The 22,542-nt window shown below is 40.4% G+C and overlaps 1 protein-coding gene across 1 annotated transcript in view; it reads right to left on the bottom strand.

Annotated features, from left to right (window-relative positions):
- The window catches only part of LOC124148514, a 57,076-nt gene extending 36,635 nt beyond the window's left edge, over positions 1 to 20,441 (bottom strand). Inside the window, exon 1 of the mRNA XM_046519621.2 lies at positions 19,510 to 20,441. Within this exon, the coding sequence (XP_046375577.1) occupies positions 19,510 to 19,717 (208 nt within the window). The 5' untranslated portion in view covers positions 19,718 to 20,441. The remainder of the gene's footprint in view (positions 1 to 19,509) is intronic.
- Between the last annotated feature and the right edge of the window lie 2,101 nt (positions 20,442 to 22,542).

Below are 22,542 nucleotides of genomic sequence, written 5' to 3'. Positions count from 1 at the left end.
GCAAACCTATCAAATTCGAAAAATCTGCAATATTTCTTGGGGTGATCCTTGATCAACACCTCACTTGGCGCAAGCATATAGAATATGTGGAAAACAGATGTCAAAAAGACCTGAACGTATTACGGGCAATTTCAGGCACATCTGGGGGCACATCGAGGGACACTCAGCTGGACCTCTACAAATCTCTTATCAGATCAAAAATTGACTATGGTTGTGAGGCTTTTCATTCAGCATCAAATACTGTCTTGAGGCGCCCAGACAGAATACAATACAAAGCCCTAATGCTGGCCACAGGCGCAGCAACAGGCACCTCACTAGAAGCACTACAAGTAGAAACGGGAGAACTCCCACTGAAACTAAGAAGAGAGCAGGCAATATTATCGTTCTGGGGACGAACATCAAACCCTTTGGTTAAAAAGATATGGCAAGACAAAAACACCCGAGATGAAGCCCTAGCTCGAAAAAATCCCTCACTAAAGCCATCTGGGATATTAGTACGTGAACTCATTCGAAGTCACAACTGCGATGACATTCAGCCTCCAGAAAGTCACTACAAAGGGTTACACCCTCCCTGGACTTTACAAACTCCCAAAGTTGACACTGCTTTAACATCAGAAGTCACTAAAAGAGAAAACCCAACCCTACTACGATCAGTAGCTATCACTAAAATTCAAACTACCTGGGACAGCTGGGCCCATATATACACTGATGGATCCAAGAATCCTATCAACAACAGTGCTGGTTACGGGATCCATATCCACAGCTCCAAATCCCAAGCACATTCAGTTCGCTTGCCTGATGGTCAGTCAGTATTCACGGCTGAATTGGAGGCAATTCATCATGCACTCAAACTCATACCGGAACTCCCGGAAGGAAAGGCAGTCGTCCTATCAGACTCGCTAAGTGCACTTCAGGCCATCAGTGGCAGAAACTCAAACTCCAGGCCAAACACAGTCAACAATATTCTATACGAATATACAAAACTATCGGACCAAGGGCAACAGGTGGAGCTGTGTTAGATCCCCTCTCACATAGATATTCATGGAAATGAAAAAGCAGACTCACTGGCAAAGCTAGCTCTAGACAAAGTGGATATACAGCCTATTCCCTTTAGTAAACTAGAGATAAAAAGCAAAATCAAAGCATCCATAGCAGAAAGATGGCAAGCCCGATGGGACGCAAGTAAGATCGGCAGATGGCTATACAAAATTCAACCCAAGGTCCAACAAAAGCCAAACTCATACTCAAATGAAAGGGAAATTGAAATTGCTATCTCACGCCTCAGACTTGGTCACAAAAAGCACTATGACAAGGTTTGTTCATCTTGCAATCAGGCTGAAACCATTGACCACGTGTTACTAGAATGTCAAGACCATGCCCCAGCCCGGGCTAGGTTAAAACAAGAATTGCAGTTAGATCCGCTATCTGGCATAGATCTCCTAAAGCCAAGAGATGCAATAGCGAAGGCCAAACTAACTCTATTTCTGAGAGATGGACAGCTGCTCGAACGTATATAAACAGAGCAGCCAAGGATAAAAATGAAATCATATCAATATAAGAAAATAGAAATCATTTCAATGCAAAAACGGAAATTATGTGAACACCGAACTCACAATAGATATGTGTACCCTTCTCACACAAAGGAGTCCCAAAGAGGGACAGGTCAGCCGAAATTGCCTAGGCAGAAGGCGACCTCTTAAACAACAACGCACTATCCATCACTTGCTTGATAAAGGTGTTAGGATCTACACCGAAACGTCGCACTAATCGTAATAAAGAAGTTGTTCATCCATAGAACTGGTCTTACTTCATCACACCAACTTCTAAATGCCACTTAAAGAAGTTACAATTACAAGGGTATACCCACATACTAGCGCTCTCTGCACAGTCCGGCTCGCACTGACCGGACCTTGTCTTCTAACACAAAGGTGCAGTTGAAACCCGGATATTATCTACTCTTGAAAGTGATATTTTAAAAAACCCGAGCACTCAAGATCTATTGTTTGAATGACCAGTTTCTGTTACTTCTTCCAGACAATTTATATCCATGAATAATAATGAAATGTTAAACGTCAACGTCAGAAAAAAACCAGTCTCGATTATCTGCAGATTGCTTTACAACAGCAAAAACACGTGTGGACCAGACGAGCAAGATTGTTGTCTTTCAGAAAACTGTTTACCTTCCCTTTCTTGTCTTTTCCGTTGAAAGCGTCAGCCCATATAAATGAGGCTTGTTAATCAACCTCATACATTTCCATGTATTTTTCAATATAGACCAGTGGCGAGCAACCGCTTTCCATTGTCGAACTCCCAGCGGCACCATCCCAAGTCTCCATTCACTGCATGTTTACCAAGGCAGGGTAAGTAAAAATAGCAAGGTCGTACACAGCATTAACGTCTGAGCGTTCTCAATACTGACATCACTGCAGATTCCAAAATGATGACCGATTTACCTATTTCGATTTGTACCATATGTTCCGTGCTTTTTCAGGAGAGCAATTGACTTGCCTTCGCAAGTGTTTGTGACGGGGACAACCTTGGGACAGGGCACGCCCACGTTTTTGCGAACGCCTTGCATCATTAGTATTTGATAATGCTTTATTAACAGATGGTTGCGGGAGTAGGAATCGGGCAATGGGCTCTGCTATTTGTAAAGGTTTCTTGTGATCATTGAAATGTTTTTGGTCTCTTCTATTTACGACGCAATCGTGAATGTTCCAGCTGTGTAAGTAATCGGGTCTCGAACAGACACATCATTAATTGATCTCTTGAGCAAGCTGTGTACAGCTTATTGGCTTACTTGTATTAAGCTTACTAGTGAGAGAGAGTTTGTTCAGTAAGGGGGCCACCGGTCCATTATATATTACAACATAAGGGGCGGTCGGGTAGCCAAGTGGTTAAAGCGTTCGCTCGTCGCGCCGAAGACCCGGGTTCGATTCCCGACATGGGTACATTGTGTGAAGCCCATTTCTGGTGTCCCCCGCCGTGATATTGATGGAATATTGCTAAAAGCTGGCGTAAAACTATACTCACTCACTATTACAACATGATCTTCAATAATGTCGACAAGGAGCACCACGAAGACATTTGGAGCGTTTCTTCATTCCTCTGAACACGTGTTTTCCAAAACAGTTAATTCATAATACACGTGGATTTTTTATGATTATAACGCTGAAAGATATATATAGCTTCTAGGTAGAATGGACATTTAAAAAAGGATATGACATTCTTATTTTACATTAGAACGGATACAAAATGGACACAAGCGCTGGCCTCTTACAATTCTCAATTTTTACCTTCTCCTATCATAAATATCTGATTACAACATCTAAATTTTATCAGTGAAATTTTATAAATAAGTATTTTAACAATAAATGAATAATTTTCATACTTACATAGCAGTCTACACAATCTATAAGTTTCAAGTTAAGATTTGACTGTCAAATGCCATGCACTTTTCCCTCAACCTTCATGAAACAGATTCAGCCAAGCATTAGGCTTTCACGTGATATTTTGAAAACATCGAATAAGACAATATCAAAGTGTTTAAATGTAAGCTTCTGATTCAGTTAAATACATTTAAGTAACTTGTAATATTAGTAATCTAAATCGAGTTTGCAAACATGCTGAAAATTTTTACCCATTTACCAAAAGCTTCCATTTCAAGGCATGATTGATTCAGAAGTAAACGCATTGCAAATTAAATGCCTCGTAGACGAGAGGCAAAGGCGTTTCATCTTTGTTTGGGGGGAAAAGAATCATTATGAAGAACGCACTTCTAATTGAATTTATTCCATAACAAGCTGGTACCATGCCACACAGTATGTATCCTATAGGATCTGATATTTCTTCACAAAGCACCAAACGTATTTGGTTTTGTGAAATGACAGCTTCTTATCGACTAATAATACTTTACGAAGCAAGACAACCCATTAGATGTGTGCTCTGTTAAATCAACATAACAAACCCTGTACGTACATGTACTTTGATCTACAGTTAGCATGTGGCTGTTGAGGAAGTGCGTGATCTTGTGTGTACTTATTTAACGACTAATATGACGGAAGAACTCTACGGTCATCTTCAATAGGATTTGAGTATTTCAACACATAAATAAACACATAAACCACCCTAAGCCATCTGGTAGTGTGTGAGGCTTATGAAAGCTTTGCCATCAATGCTGACAAGGAAGTGATCTGGAATTAATGGCGATCGGAACAGTTTTTAGTCAGGGCGTGTCTGAATTTCACTCAATACAAAGGAGAAACAGCGGTACATATTTACATACTTCCATGCATTTACATAAAAGGACAAATATTTTTATACATTTTTATAATTATTTTTAAATAGACATGATATACTGGCATAGTGTACATTTCTTTACAATTTACAATTTTACAATTTTACATATATGTGCAAATATGTACAAATGTGCAGTGGAGCACATATTTAACAATTTCACAGTTATAGGAGTAATAATTTACTTAAGGGCGTGACTATATAATGAGACAAAATAAGTAAATACATTTTCTGTTGAAAACTGGTAATGAGAACATCACGAGAAACAAACATATGCCAGTTCAAATGTTTAATAGAGTACAAAATATGATCAAATGAACGCGTTATTGCTATCATGTGTTTCTGAACAGATTAAACATCGCAGGGATGATATCATTTGAAAATCTCCCATCGCCATTTGGAATTATTACTATATTGAAAATATGCTTCATTAACTTAAACGTATGTGAATGCGGAATCATAAACCAGTAAAAAAATACAACTTTGCTCAGTATGAAGCTGACTACATGTCTGCCTCCAGCTTGTTTCATCCCTTGATCAATTCCAGAACTGTTGTTCTTCCGAAAAAAATTTACAATTTAGATTCCTCCAGGAGACATTTGTCTTGGTAAACAACTCCATATCAACCAACTTTGCAATATATTTTTCATCATATCGAATTAATAACCATATTGTTTTCTATTTCGAGATATGATTACACGAAAAGCCATTAATCATTTACTTTCTATGAAAGTGCCATAAGGCGAAAGCCAAATATTATTCCGTGAGAGGAGCTAGTACATCCCGCGAGGTATGATGATAATAATATGAGAATAACCCACGGGTGTCTTTGCCCGCATCACATTACACCACACCAATCATCTCCAGGCATAGTTGATGTTTTATATCAAAATGCAAATGACAGAGATGTACAACTCATATTTTAACACGCAATTTATACACACCGCTCAAGGAGACACCTCCATCTTGTAATTGATCGACGACTTTCAGAATGCAATCTAAGTCATGCGTACAATCCTATTAATTATCGTTGCGTTTAATTTACGAAGGATTTTATTTAAATTGGCTGTTATTGAAAGAGACGTGTGAAAGTAAAATGAAAATGAAAAACATGACATTTACTTTCGAAATATAATTTTCTTTACATGTGGTGGTGACCTGGGGCTTTTTAACCGAAAAGTTTCCGCTGTCTTGATGAGCTGTTCGCTGCGGGTGCAGAGGTGAGTCCCCTTGCCGTACCAGTGTAATCGAAATTCATTGTCAAGATATAGAAGAGAGTCCACTCGTCGTACCGGTGTGATCGTAATTCATTGTGTCTCTGACATCCAATCATCTCATGGGACATAAAAAAAACATTAATTAGTTGTATTCCAGCGAAGAGATGTTTTTGACAAAGATTTCTTATATTATCGTTCAATCATACTGAAGCCTTACAAAAGAGGTTCCTTTCTTTGTGACAACAATGACCGAATTTTCGAACCAGACAGATTGATCACAATTTTTACTCGATCGAAAGTAAGGACAAGATAAATCATACCTTATTTTTTAAACAGCATAAAAAACATTTGAATGATTTTATTAAACAAAAAGGAAGCGACAGCTCATTATGTTCTTCCTAAGACAGTAATACTGCAATGGGAGAGGAAATCGAAAGTACGGCTGACAAAAAATGTAAATTGTCATTCTTGTTCCGTTTCTTCCACTGTTTTTGAGGAAACAGTTCATTGTTTACCAAATATACCGTTTGTGTCGAGAAGTCGAACAAAAAACTTAAACTACATGCATACCATTTTGGAGATACCCATAAACACGGGTATGATGCTGACAGACCTAGAACCGGAAGTTGAGCCCACACCCACGATTTCTGGCGTACCCAAGGGACGCAACTCTGCACATGCAAATTGCGACGCCTCAGTCGACGGGGCAACCCGTGTTCAGCACATACTACAAATCGCTATTATTGACCGGACGCCGTCACATAACATTGCTGACTGCTGTGCGACACATCATTCACTTACTGGTGTGGAAAGAACATGATTTATTACAGAATTAAGTGCTTGTGAGTTGATGGAATATTACTTTTCGTTAACAATGATGTCGGTGTTACGACAACGATTGTGTTTGGTGGGTAAACGTATTATTAAATGTGTTCTTATGTCTTTTTTACTCAGTCATCTGGAACTAGATGGTTATGGATCCTCATCAGTCTCTCGATTAATAATATTGGATCAGGGTATTGCAGGAGCGTGTACGTGTTTGTTTGTTTGTTTCGTTGTTGTTTAACGTCGCACTCAGCAATATTCCAGCTATATGACGGCGTGTTGCGACATGTTATCAACAAAGGACACTAAAACGTTTACACCTGTCCACAGCCTCTTCAGGTATGGTGGGCACGGGTGGCCCAGTCGTCTAAGGCGCCGCGATTCGCTGTGCAGAGTTGCGTCCCTTGGACACGCCAGGAACCTATGATTGTGGGTTCGAACCCGGTTCGCCCTGATTATGTTTCTAGGTTTGTCAGCACCATACCCGTGCTCGTGGGTTTCACCGAAGTGGTAAATGTCTGAGACCTGCATCACTTCTGGCTTTCCTCCCACATTGAGCTGACACGCCGCGATATAACTGGAATAATGTTAAAAGCGGCGTAAAACCCAACTCACTCACACTCTTCAGGTATGTTTACAATGGCTATCAAAAGACGATGTGTTATAAGGCCCTTTTCGGCCAATTGGAAATAACAAATTCACATGTTACAGAAGATTTTATAATTTCAGCATAAACCTTATCAGATATGTTCAAATGGCTGACAGCGTGCTTCTTTCTTTCTTATATTTTAAAGTTGTAGTATTCAAATACGATCAAATACATAACTATGGCAAAATTAATAAAAAACGTTCTTTTTTTTGTCTTGTCTCTATTTAATCTCCCACGACAATCAGCTTGGATTAAACACTTTCTGAGGTTCCAACTCGGCAGAAATAACTGCAGGTTTCTCATGCGGTGTTAAACAATGATCACTCACTCATTCACTCACTTACTCACTCAAACCTAAAAAATCTGATTTTTGCACATTATAGACTGTAACATCTGTGTTTGGTCTTATTAGTCCAACACAGAAAGTGTTGAAATGAAATAAGTTGGCATCTTCATCACGATAACGTTAGCCTCGTTTAAGGAAATACGCAGCGCTTGGAACGAATGCGTGATGGCTTCCTTTACTTCGTATTGAAACTTAAAGATGACATTTGTAAGGATTAATATTAGTTTCGTAGTAATTAGTTTCTGGCTTCTACATAGCAATATATAGGAAATTTAATACTGCGTTCATTAAAAGATGATTAGTCATAATAGCTAACAACATCTGAATCAATAATTCATCATCAACGTGTTCTCCTTATTTCACAGGTCGCGGGAGTTACCTGACAGAGATACCACAAACAGTCGCAACAATCATTTATCAATACCTCTACTGATTCTGTTGGTGATGAATCCCGACAATGCAATCGACTCAGATGATGAGAGGTTGTATGGGTGCGTGTGTACATTAATCCTACTTTAATCAGTTGGGAAAAGTTATCTCATTGCCCGTGCTACCGATCCGTCCGCGTATCAGAGATCAACCTAATCATTAAGATGCTTGAGGATGTATGCTCTAGAGAATTTCCCTCTTTCTAAGATATGTATTTATAAATGCTGTATTATTTAAGTGTCAAAAGGAAAAAAAGAAGGGTCAAGATATTGTTTACTTGTGAAGTACCACTGAGAAATCATTCATTACATTCATCGTGTTCGTTATAATACCGACTTGTAAGTGTGCTATGTGTTTCGCAAATCGAAAAGGACTTATTCATTTACATATTTCTCTGTGTCGTAAAGTGGGAAGAAATTATATTTTCGTGTGATACATGACACAACTTTGATGAATTGATTCTATGATTCACTGATTATCGCTTCACATCGGCGATAGTTTGCTTTACATTATCTTGTGAGAACATTGCCATTCACGCCAGTTCGAGTTGAGCGCTGATTACAAATTCCTAACAGCGGACGTCCTTGAACTACGTAAAATGGATTAAAGGTAACTTTGAACATTATTGTTATCGACAGAAATGGTGACTATTTTTTCTGAAAACAGAATCCAATACAAATAAATATAGCTTGCACAAAAGGGTCACTTTTGACGATCATGTAAAAATTGTTGTTATTCACAATATTCCTTGTCAAAATTATATCCAATTTATGAATGCCAATACGGATTCTTACCTAGACCTAGTCATGGATTATATATTTACATTAAAGTTCATAGGGCACTGGTATCCCTGTCGTCTAAGGCGCCGCAATTCGCTGTACAGAGTTGCGTCCCTTGGGTACGTCAGACACCTACGATCGTGGACTTCAAATCCCGGTTCGCACCGATCATGTTTCCAGGTTTGTCAGCACCAGGCCCGTGCTGGTGGGTTCCATCAAAGTGGTAAACATCTGAGTCCTGCATCACTTCGAGCTTTCCTCCCACAATATAGCTGACGTTCCGTGATATAACTAGAATACTGTTACAAACAGCAGGTACTAAGCCCTATGTTATGTTATAGCACTCACGAATGCCCAGAATATGTCATTGTCGAATGTTTTGAAAGAGGCTCCGTTCTTGAATCCAGACTAGTGTTGAAAGCTGGTAGGAACACTGTGTTTTCAGATTGGTATCCCGTCCGCACTTGGTAAGGAGATAAGACGCAAGTCTTGTAAAACGCCTCGAATTGCCTTCTTGTTACTCTTATATGGCAACAACCAGCCTTCTATAAACTGTCACATTACGAAACTTTCAGAACGATCAAGCTTGCTTTGTTTACCAACAGCCAAGGGAGATAACTCTAAGTAAGTAAGATGTATAAAAAACGCCCTACCTTAATATCTAGGAGGCGGTCGGGTAGCCTAGCGGATAAAGCGTTCGCTCGTCACGCCGAAGACCCGGGTTCGATTCCCGACATGGGTGCAATGCGTGAAGCCCATTTCTGCTGTCCCCCGCCGTGATATTGCTGGAATATTGCTAAAAGCGGCGTACAACCATACTCACTCCCAACCTTATTAAGCATTTGATCGCCGTATTATTTCTGCAGATACCTCGGGCGGTATTTGTTCATGAAATTGACAAGTTTGGAGATTTAAACATTGGATAAGCAGATGGCTTTTCAATGATTAGATATTATTGATCCTACCAGAGTTGTATTCTGGTTTCAAAAGTTTCTTGCAAACAAATGAAAAGCAAGGAGGATAATCAAGCTGCTAAAAATCAGTTTGTGACACAATCAAATATAATCATTTTTATGAGTAAGGTTCCTTTTATGGAACGTAGGCGTCGATCCGACGAGAAATAATCCATGTTCTACAAAGTTTATGACTCAACGGTCGTTGACAAATATATTGTGTGATTCAAAGACATGTTAACGATAAAGATTTCTTCAGGGAGCACAGTTCGCAGAAAAGTTCATTCAATTCAATACAAAGGTCACAGTCCCATACACGAAAGACTTATATACAATCAAGTGTGTCTTAACAGAAAATACATTACATGTGCTAAATAAAACAGACCAAGGTATACATTACTTCTTTCGTGGTGTCAATGTCATTGACATTAAACATAGCAAGACTTCCGATAAACTGTTCACATCGCAATATCAAACTGCTGGGAAAAACATGCGATTCTTTGAGCTGTGTTTTGCCACGACGCAGATACGTAGTTGTGTAATTTATGTTATTACCAGCAATAAATCATTATACAACTCCCACATTTCAGACAAAAGGCTTACATTCAATAACCTTACATCCTATCCAAAAGCTTGAAGGATGTTATTTCCCACTAAAATTGCAAGTTTTGGTTTAATAGTAAAAACTATATTGAGTGACAAACTATGTTTAATATACAAATCGGATAAACAAGTGCCCATTTGGCTCACTGAAAATGTCGACCTTTAAAGGGGTAGTGTATTTGATTTGTTTTTATCACGAGGTAAACAGAGCCAACATAATCCATAAATTTTAAAGGCATGTATACTGATGGATATGAAAATAAAAGCACACACACTTTGTTTATGGTCCAAAGAAGCGTCTGAGTAAAGTTAATATAATTCTGAAAAGTCGTGTCAGTACCAATGAAAACTGCTGCCCTCCCTGTTACTACACAATGAAAGTGGATATTCCCTTGACAATGCAAAGGTCCAATAGTCCCTCAATGTTCGCGTGAGCCGTGGATCAGTTGAAGGTGTCACAAATTCCCGTGTCAGTACCAATTACACTGTTGTCCTTCCTCTGTTACCATGTAATGAAAGTGGGAATTGCATTGACAATGTAAACAATAGGTACAATAGTAATTCAATGTTTGCGTGTCGTGGGATCAGTCGAAGGCGTCGGAAATTGCTGTGCAGAGTTACGTCCCTTAGACATCCCAGGATCCTTTAATCGGAAATCAGTATCCCAAAGTGATTATTCCTGTTGTGTCAGCACCAAACCCGAGCACAATTTCTTTTTGTAACTTTTCGGGTCCTAGAGGCTTCTGTCCACACTGAGAGGTCGTGACCAGAATCAACCAACTGGAATAAAGCTTGCCAAGGCAAATTAATTTAACTCTGACTTTGCTTGAAGAAGCATTTACTTATCAGTGAAAGGAAAATACAATTTTGTTGATGCAAGCAACGCCATGTACTCAATTTAATACAACCTTTCACTTTCTCAGACTGCTAATATCCGCTCCAGCAACACTTTCACGATGCAATGACTGCAACATGCATGTAATGGTTGGGCTCTGAGCTGACATAAAGTAGGTAATTTCTGGAGTAAACGTTGTACAAATATCCCCGTCTCGAGAACATCCACGATGTCACGTCTGTATTTCGCGGTCGCGGTTATTAAGGAGAACGTTTCAGAACGTTAATATTAGCATCATGATGTGCCTATGGGACACAACTCTGCACTGGATTCTCTGGTTCAGACTCGATTATTTACAGACCGCCGTCATATAGCTGGAATATTGCTGAGTGCGGCGATAAACAACAAACCAACCAACCAACAACTCTGCATAGAGAACAACCACTTGTCCCTTCGAACCCTATGTTATTATTAAGCTGGATTTTTGTTGGTTTAACGCGGCACATCAATTTTCCAGCTGTATGACGGCGGTCTGTAAATAATCGAGTCTGGACCAGACAGTCCAGTGATTGATATCATGAGCATCGATCCACGCAATTGGGATCGATGACATGCATCAACCAAGTCAGCTAGCCTGACCACCCGATCCCGTTAGTCGCCTTTTACGACAAGCATAGTCGCCTTTTACAGCAAGCATGGATTGCTGAGGACCTATTCTACCCCGGATCTTCACGGGTCTGTTGTCATTAAGAATTACTCTAGAAAGTAATAGCTATACTTTATCAATAATATAACCGTGTATCAATATTGCTTTTAATTCAACGGACGACACACCTCACTCTTTGGGGAACTAGTATCTCCATGAATTGCAATCATGATACGACCCGTGAAGATTCCGGGGTAGAATAGGTCTTCAGCAACCTATGCTTGCCGTAAAAGGTGACTATGCCGTCATATAGCTGTAATATTGCTGAGTGCGGCGTTAAACAACCAACCAACCAGCCAACCAACCATCATGATACTCATCGAAAGGTTTACTTTCTTGGTCTAAAACAAATGTGTGTGTATCCAGACCGACCCCAATCAGGAGACGCCAACCCCAAACCTTTTTTCTCGAGTTGTTGTACCATCTCTTTTAGCACTACTCCGGTATTGTCTGTATGTTATGGATCCCTCTAGTCTTCTTTGTTGTGGAAATTCTACTACTTTCTAACTAGTTCAGGCGTAGCAACTCTTTACCAATGTGACGGGCCTTTCCGCCCAAAGTATCTTTCATCAGACGTGCCTGTGGGGGAACCATCCTGGGTATTTGCGGTGATCTTCGACTCTTGTTTGTATTGTCTGTTGCCATGAATGCATTCCTTCAGAACGGTGATGACATTTCCAAAACCTTCGATCTTAAGAACTACTCGCAACAGTGTTAGGCCCAAGGATACAGCTAATTACCCTGAAGATCTACAACAAAATCTGGTCATCCTGAAATAACTTTACATAGGTTCATTTGCTTGTGTCGATTTGATCGTCGATGAATTTGTCTGGGGCCAACTGTTTAGCGAACTAAAATTACGAGTTTCGCGACCACCTGGATTCGTGAGTTTGATCTCGTGAATTTTAAATTTCGATTTGTGATACACATTTGAGAAGTTCTAAGTGAGTGAACACTAATCAAGTTTTTCAGGCGTGTCAGTTTGATGTTGCAGGAAAGCCTGATGAAATAAATAAATAGTCGTAGTCCCAGAAAATGCTTGAAAAAATAGTTTGCTTCAGACTATTGTAAATTGTCAGCCACAAAAATAACGTTGTTGCAAGGCGAGTTTTTTAAAACATTTTTTTTATTTAGGCATCTGTAGCTCAAAAAGTTATATCCAGTCTCCACACAAAATACCAGCCCCAACCCCCTACCTACTAACATTTTAAAGTAGGGCGAGTGATTCAACTCTCTTCAGCGGGGGACATCTCGACCCAGCCTTAGACGAGTCTTAAACAAGATTGCGTAGTTTCTTTGAAAATATTATTGATACCCCATGGAGATTCCGAGTTAGAACAGGTCCCCAGTGGCCTTGTGAAGTGAGAAGATGCGACTAACTGATGAAAGATAGTCTGGCTCAAGTGGTTGATTGCCTGACTAATATCTTAGCTGCGCTTACCGTATGCCCTCATGCGTTCGTCTTTCGATAGGTCAGTTCTGTGGCCTACGGATCATACCGTTAAAACATGGAATCAGGATCGAAAACCAAAAACGCGGGATGTAATCGAAGCTCTTTTCCAAAACCTGAACCAGGTTTAGATTTCGATCTGGAATCCTTATTCAAAATTCATTTTGGAGAAATAACGTCTATAGATTTGGAGGTAAGTCATTAAGGAAGAACTCGTGAAGATCCGTGTTAGAATTGTTCTGCAGCTTGTCGTAAGAGCCGGCTAACCTGATCCGTTGGTCAGGCTCGCTAACTTGGTTGATGTATGTCATTGTATCCCAATTACGTGGATCGATGCTCATGATGTCAATCACAGGATTGTCGGGTCCGGACTCGATTATTTACAGACCGTCGTCATACAACTGGAATATTGCAAAGTGCGGCGTTAAACAACAGAGAAACAAATCTAATCAGAACTAATGTGTATATATTTTAAATATTTATGAATTGTAACCGCAGCAACATGTTTTTTGGTTTTTGGTTTGGTTTGTTGTTTTACGCCGCACTCAGCAATATTCCAGCTATCTGTAAATAATCGAGTCTGGACCAGACAATCCAGTGATTTACATCATGAACATCAATCCACGCAATGGGGATCGATGACATTCATCAACCAAGTCAGCGAGCCTGACCACCCGATCCCTTTAGTCGCCTTTTACGACAAGCATAGTCGCCTTTTACGGCAAGCATGGGTTGCTGAGGACCTATTCTACCCCGGATCTTCACGGGTCCGCAGCAACATGTACATAACGTACATTACTTAACGTACGTGATAAAGAGGGATATTGCTAAGCGGCGCTACACAACACGTGCGGCAGCACTTATACAGCCATGTCATATTTATTCAGGGGGACCGGAGATGTCGCTTAGTTCCCGAACTCCAGTGATCCTAATATAATTATTTATATTCGTGACGGACCTCCCACACATTTAACTCTCCACTTCCCTTCAGCCTACTCTGGCATTGTTCAACCCCACGTAGTGTTTGATGGATGGCAAATTCCAAAATACTCTCTGGATATTAGCAAAGGTATAGAGGTCCAAGCATTAAGACATGCTCACTACCTCCGCATTCTGTACCAGCACAAAGATACACATTGTTTCTGGTCCGAGGTTCTCGTATAGCTAATGTAGCAAATTAACATCAATGTGTTGGGGTTCCATTTACAAGGTATGGCTACATTGTTAATGAAGACGGTGGTAATGCGCCATCGACATCTGTTGAAAAATGATTCATATTGGTAGCATGATAGCTTGATTGTTCTTGTGACAATGTACACAATCAATAGCTAATTATATACGTGTATACACCTGGTCGATATTGTATTTGTCACGTTTAATCAAACTTTTCAGCAGTTGGGATGCGAATTCTTTTCAAAGTAAACTCAGTAGGGATTTCTTTTTCGCAACAAGTCTATTTCTTCCTAATGGGCAGGTTTTGCTCCCCTGTCTTGCAACAATCCGGGGTTGTTATTATAAAGTCACGTTAAAAGGTTTCTTGTTTCCCCTCCATTTTCTATTCTAAAGAATCACCTTTTGATGTTTTCCGTCACGACGAAAAGGGAATGTGTGTTTTTTTCCAATAACGGCCACATTAACACAGGCTCTACTTCTTTATAGCAGTTTTATCATTTGGTGTGAAATTATTTAATGGATGGTGAGAAAATCGAAATAACATAGAAATTTAACTCCGACCTACCTTTTGATTCTTTTCATAAAGCCACGAGAAAAAAGAATATCTTTTACGTGTTCTAAAGTTAAAGTTATTCGCGAATGGCGGGATTTAAAGATAGGTCGGTAGGGTAGTCTAGTAGTTAAATCGAAGACCGGGGTTCGATTCCCTAAATGGATACAGTTAGTAAAGTTCATTTCTGGTGTCCCCCGCACCCATATGATATTGCTCAAAGCTGGGTAAAACCATTCTCACTCAGCCACTTAAAAAGGTAACAAAGGCACCTGGGTTTTTTTAAGCTCACCTGGCCTGAAATGTACGTCGTCGTTTAACATTTCGACTTCTCCGAAATGACTTGACGGATTCAGCTGAACTGTTGCGGGGATGCTTTATCATGTTTGTTCAAGGAGTCAAAAATGAATTTTAATCATGACTGTCAGCAGCAATTTTGGAAAATAAACCAAATCATGCACCATCCTGCGTAGGGTTAGTTAGTCGGGACCCGTGAAGATCCGGGGTAGAATAGGTCTTCAGCAACCCATGCTTGTCGTAAAAGGCGACTATGCTTGTTGTATGAGGCGACTGACGGGATCGGGTGGTCAAGCTCGCTGACTTGGTTGATGCATGTCATCGACCCCAATTGCTAATGATCGATGCTCATGATATCAATCACTGGATTTCCAGACTCGATTAGTTACAGACCGCCGTCATATAGCTGGAATATTGCTGAGTGCGGCGATAAACAACAAACAAAGAGCCTTGTTTGGCTGGGGACCATGCTATTAATCTCTCTCAAAATGCATTTTGGTTCTGTAAACATCTTTTCCCTTGAAATATGTTTCTCATTGACCAGAGGATTCTGATACTCGAGGATTGATACAGAATGAAGGCTCAACAAGAGATAACAAAGACTTAAGCACCATAAACAAATCATTCATTGAATACAATTATCCAAAAGTGAGATGCCATGGTCATGTTGATGTTTTGATGTCAATTAACTTAAAAGATTGATTAGTTGTATGCTGCTTTGACGTCATGGCTCTAGTCTGTGTTTCTGAACTGATGGGTGTATCGATGTAAGCTGTAATTATCACGTCATGGCTTCCCGTCCTGTTCGTAATTCTCCTTCGGTGTTTGATTGATCGGAGTAGTACAGCATCCAATATCATCAGTTTGTAGATGCAGAGTTCTTATACAGTGAGACCCGTGAAGATTCCGGGGTAGAATAAGTCTTCAGCAACCCATGCTTGCCGTAAAAGGCGACTATGCTTGTCGTAAAAGGCGACTAATGGGATCTGGTCAGGCTCGCTGACTTGGTTGATACATGTCATCGATCCCAATTGCGTGGATCGATGCTCATGATATTAATCACTGGATTGTCTGGTCCAGACTCGATTATTTACAGACCGCCGTCATATAGCTGGAATATTGCTGAGTGGTGCGTTAAACAAGAAAACCAACCAAATCTTATACAGTGAAACCCCGGTAATCCGGATTAACGAATCATTGGTAAATATTAATGTGGCATACGTCTGGATTGGATTTGTCTGGAAAATGTTAAAGGAGGGTGTGTTGCAATGTAATTTCTTGAAATAATTCAAATAAATAACAGCGACAAAACCCTTTCGAATCATTAAAACTTTGTAATCATGTTTTCGTAATAAGAATAATAATTTATTTTTTCATTTCATCGGCATTTCATTTTGAAATTAATTAATATTTTTCAGAGCTGTCTTCTTGTTTCTGAAACCATGCAATTTCATTTGGAGATCTCATCATAATTATGATGGTCGTTAAGGTAATTATGGTATGGTATAATGATAAATTTGCATGCAAAAGGTGTAATTGACTGAGACATTATTGTGGAAGAAGGACTGGGAGCCCCATAAGATATTTCCAACTGTGCGTCTGTCTAATGATCGCAATTCGCCATGACGTCTCTTGTAGCCTACATGTACATTCAGATGTAGATGGAAGCAATCAAATTTTTTCTGGTTGGGGTGGTAACATATAAGTGAGGATGAAGGAGCACAGAAGAAGACGCGGTTACCCTAAAGATGAAACGTCTGAAACCTGAAGCATGGTTATGGCTGCGTTATAAGTCAGCTTATCGCTGATACTATTTGGAACAATGTTTGGTCAGTACAGATCATCACTCTGATCTGAGTAAAATCTGTAGCATGCTTTAGATTCAAATTTAGATGGAAAATGGTTCAGATTCAAATTTGATCAAGGAGTTGTAGATGCTTCTGATTCTTAATACCTTAACCAATTCCCAGCCCCAAACCAACCCCACCCACACACCCCAAGTATCAAAACAAACATGTAACAGTAAGCTTATTGTAATAATCAATATTTACTGCTTAATATAAGACAGCTACGCGAGAAATCGCAAAGAACAATGAAGAACGAAGAGTGGTTTATTTCACGATAGAACATTGTTCTATCATGACGTCATTTCTGGAGATTCGAACATGCGTTCGCAACTTGAGGACGTATTTTGGACGACGTTATTTTTTAGAGGGTAGTGTCTAGTGAGTTGTTTTCCATAGATCCAGCTGGGCAAAGCAGATAAATGCAGTGGCCGAACGATCGCATCCAAACGTGGGAGAGATTAACAATCTGTATTGGGATAAAAGGTACAGATAGTCGACGTGGGGTTTGGGAAAATATGCGGGAAATACCAAACTTAACCCACTCGTCCGACATAGCCGAGGTCGGATTTTGATCAGTGAGTCATCATTAATAACATACTGGTAAATAGTTTTAAAGCTCGTACATTTTATTAACATCATTAAAGGGGCTGTACAAAATGTTGATAGCTCATATAAGAAATAAACGACTCGTGGTCGTTGTTTATCGCACAATAAAACAATGCAGAAAGAATATCCATGAGGGGCTGAGAATAAACCATGAGGGGCTGCGATATTGTACGATAAACAACCCCCACTCGTCGTTTATTTCTTAAATAAAACATAGTTTTGAAATGCACACACTTCATATGTCTTGAAAAATTGCACTTAAACTAGCAGCCAGTCAGTCTGTTGTGTTTCTATCGAACGCCGAACAGATATCTAAATGGGTGATGTGCCTCTTTCTGAAAGTGACCTTTGAAAAAGGTTAGTTTAAAAAGTAGAGAATGTTTACATTGAATGTTGAACAAGGCTGGGAGCTTATTACCGATAACCCTCCAAGTCAGTTAAGCAAAAACTAAGCTCCAGAGAACAAAAGAAACAATGTCTTTGATAAGGTATAGAATTGGTCAGGCCGGCAAGACAAGAAGGATCACGGTGGCAGTTTCTATATTAATTCTCCAAGAGGCTGTAAAGTGCTCATCACAGGCGGGTCAGTCGTCTGAGGCACCGCGATTCGCGATGAAGGATTGGGTTATTTTTGGCGTCCCGGAGTCTTATCATCGCGGGTTTCAATCCCCGATTCGACTATGCTTGGTTTGTCAACATTCTTCAGTTTTAGGGTCTCAGATCTGCATTATTTCGGGCTTTCTTCATGATCAAGTGATGAAATTAAAAGTCTGTTTAAAACTACCCTAACGCAATGGCCAGTACTATGAATCTTATATATTCAACTGTGACAGATATATATGCCATGCACGTAGGTACTCTAACGCAGTGGACAATTCTATGAATCTTATATACTAAATGTGACAGATATATATGCCATATATTTAGGTAATCTAACGCAATGGTCAGTTTGATGTCATACTTTAAAGTACCCTTACGCAATGGAAACCTGAAACATACATGTATATACTTAACTGTGACGTATATACTTGTATGTCATGCATGTAAGTACACTAACGCAATTGTCAGTGTATATATGTCATACTTTAAGGTACCTGTACGGAGGTCAGATTGATGTCTGTTTGTTTGTTGTTTAACGCCGCACTCAGCAATATTCCAGCTATATGACAGCGGTCTGTAAATAATCGAGTCTTGATGAATCTTATATACTAAGCTGTGACAGATATATATGCCATGCATGTAGGTACACTTACGCAATGGACAGTTATGTGGTTGGTTGGTTAGTTTGTTGTTTAACGCCGCACTCAGCATGTTTAAGCTATATGATAGCGGTCTGTAAATAATCGAGCCTTGATGAATCTTATATACTCAACTGTGACAGATATATATGCCATGCATGTAGGTATACTTACGCAATGGTCAGTTACGTGGTTGGTTGGTTTGTTGTTTAACGCCGCACTCAGCAATATTCCAGCTATATGACGGCGGTATGTAAATAATCTTGTCTGGACCAGACAATCCAGTGATTAATATCATGAGCATCGATCCACGCAATTGGGATCGATGACATGCATCAACCATGTCAGCGAGCCTGACCACCCCATCCCGTCAGTCGCCTTTTAGGACAAGCAGTCATCTTTTACGGCAAGCATGGGTTGCTGAAGACCTATTCTATCCCGGAATCTTCACGGGTCCAGTTCTGTGAATCCTCATACTCAAATAAGACAGATATATAACCCATACATGTAGGTACTCTGACGAAGTTGTCAATTCTATGTATTTGTGATGTATATGTCAGACGTTTATGTACCCTTCCAACCACCCCTGACGCAGGGGTTAGTGCGAGGACTGATATAAACCCCAGCAATCACAGATATATTCCAGTAGCTACCCTGCAACTAGCTCAGACGAAGTGGTCAGTCTATAAAGAGGAACCAATTTTACTGACCTTTCCACGCCGACATAAGCACTCCAGACAAGCCGCTGACCCCAGCAAGGAAACAGGACACACAGAGCACGGGTAGGACATTCTTGAGGGTGTTATTGTTGGGTAGCGTCCGCTGACAGTACACAAGGAGCCTCACATTCCCCACGATCACCAGAAACAACAGAGTGACCGACACACTCACCCGGACGATGTCCAAGTCCACATCCATAATGATAATCCTCACGTTGTACAAGTTGTAGAAGTATCAGTCGCCCGCACTGTGTGCCCACGGCATCCTTAATGATAATCAGGATGACTTGAAAGTTGCAAACGTGCCAGACACCATGACAAAAACTACGCCAAGGTCTTCTAAAGCTGTTATGCCACTCCTAACGAACATGTTGTGAAAGTTCATTACAGCAGAAATCAATGATTAGATTCCCACAGAATCCATTAGCCCAGGAACAACAATCACACAACTTTGTGACACATGTCCTCTCAGGTTAATACAAGTGAGAAATTAGTATTGATGAAAAAGTTAATGGTCGGATATGGAACAAGTGATCATGTATGTGTTCTACAAGCAAGACGCTTGTCCCCACTTACCCACTTGATCAACAGCGCTGTCGATCCACGCGAAGGTAGCTTCTCATCGCAGAGTTATGTTTTACAGTCTGAGTGACACATCCCGCGGAGCTAATCCCCTTCTTGTAGTATACAGTGTAACACAGACTCTCTCGTTTCTGCCTTCACTCAGCTTGCCTGATTACTCAAACTACAGCCACTGCACGTCTTAGTAGCTTATCTGATAGGACCAATCATCGATTGCAGCTAGCCCGTTCCACACCTCAGAGAGACTGCCTTGCTTTAAACACTTCGGCCGACACCGAGGAAAGGCGAGAGGAGTAGTTGTAGGCTTGCTTATGGCTTCGATTTCCTTTGTAACAAAATGCGGTGGTGGTTACAAGCTATTCCATCTGTTGCTGGTGGGATGAGGTTTGATAAAGGGCATTGTACAGCCTGTTGAATGTGTTGTGCTGGTTGGTAGGATAATGCAGAAATTGTATTGAATCGATTTCTTTCCACCGAGTTTGACTTCTCTAATGCATTTGGCTTAACGCCGTTTTAGGCACTATTTTAGATGTATAACGGCATGTTAGCTTCATGTGGGAAAAAACACGAAGTTTATCTATGATATATTTCCATGTGTCATTAAGGACTTTCACAAATGGTATGATTACCTTCATCCTCGTCGAGCATACATACGTCAGGAAAAGGTTTATGACTGTGCTAACTAATTTATATTTTACCATGTGAGTGGATAAAAAAGATGATACTGGTGCTAGACTCATATCCTTAAGTCAATAATGTATTAATGACAATCGATTTTTTTACTTTTTACTTCTCTGTCATATGATGGCACGCCAGAATCCTATGAATGTGGGTTCGAATCCCGCTTCGCCCCGATTATGTTTCTAGGTTTTTCAGCACCATACCCGTGCTCGTGGGTTTCACCGAAGTGGTAAACATCTCAGACCTGCATCACTTCGGGCTTTCCTCCCACATTAAGCTGACACGCCGCGATATAACTGGAATGCTGTTAAAAGCGGCGTTAAACCCAAGTCATTCACTCACTAAGTATGGTTGAGCGAATTACTCTGTTGTCTTTGTATATTATCTGGATACTCATTGAGAAAATGTTGAGTAAATGAGTTGTGTTTAACGCCACTTCAGACAGCATTTGATAGTCAGTTTGTCTTTGACGTCAGGGTGTCTTAGACGTTTACCACTTTGTAAAACCCAAGAGACCGGTAGGCTTATGACAAACCAAGAAAATTAGTCGGGTCAAATTTGGGATTCTAACTCACGATCATTGGATTCTGGCACGACTAAGGGGCGCAACCCAGCGAGTCTGACTAGGAGAATGGGTAGTTTCTGTTAAAGACGTTTAAGATACTAATTATGTACATACACCCTATCTTGTCTCAAAGAAGACAATGATGATAGTTAAGTTTGCATTGTGAACAGACAGAAATAAACACTGACGTCAATAGGACTGTTTTCACTCACGCCTATAAGACTGCATTCTAAGACGTCAATATGATTATAACCTCGGGGTCGTTTTATTTGTTTGTTATTTTACGCCACAGTAAGCAGTTTCCCAGCTGTGTCACGTCCCTGAACACAATATGCACCAAGCACACTACAGTGAGAATGCTAATCTTCTACCAAGAACGTGTTGTATCTGACCTAGGAATGTACACTCGATCACTCTGACTAGTGATAAACCGCCTCCGTGGTCTAGTGGTAGACCGTCCGCCCGGAGAGCGGAAGGTCCGGGGTTCGATCCCCGGCCGCGTCATACCAAAAGACGTTAAAAGATGGTATTTGTTGTTACCCTGTCTGGCGCTCGGCATTAAGGGGCTAAAACAAGGACTGGTCGGCTCGGAGTCGGTATACTGTGTCTGAGTGGGGTATTCATGTTAAACTGAGGCATGGTATCTCAGTGAGCTAGCACTATAAATCGGCATCAGTCCGGACTAGTACAAGCAGCTGCACAAGCACACACACGTACATGCACGTCGCTATATAAGTGCAATAATCTTGGACGCGACGTTAAACCCCATTTCACCTCACCTCACCTCACCTCACCTGACTAGTGATAAGACCCCATAGTCCGATGGGATCAACACCAGTCTTCATCACTTGCTGACTGTTATCTGTCAAAATGCATCCATCATATATTTCCATGTGTCATTAAAGATTTTCACAAATGGTTTGATTGCTTCCATCCTCACCGAGCATACATACATCAGGAAAAGGTTGGTATGTATGCTACGATTTTAATATTTTACCACGTGAGCGGCGAAAAATCAATTCTGATTAGATTTGTTTCTCTGTTATTTAACGCCGCACTCAGCAATATTCCAGCTATATGACCCTGTAAATAATCGAGTCTGGACCAGGCAATCCAGTGATTGCCATCATGAGCTAAATCGATGCAATTGGAATACGATGACATGTATCAGCCAAGTCAGCGAGCCTGACCACCCG

The sequence above is a fragment of the Haliotis rufescens genome, unplaced genomic scaffold, assembly GCF_023055435.1.
Source record: "Haliotis rufescens isolate VD_foot unplaced genomic scaffold, xgHalRufe1.0.p SCAF_6, whole genome shotgun sequence".
Classification (NCBI taxonomy): Eukaryota; Metazoa; Mollusca; class Gastropoda; order Lepetellida; family Haliotidae; genus Haliotis; species Haliotis rufescens.
The sequence above is the reverse complement of the archived record's forward strand: the minus strand, read 5'-3'. Positions and strand labels throughout refer to the sequence as shown.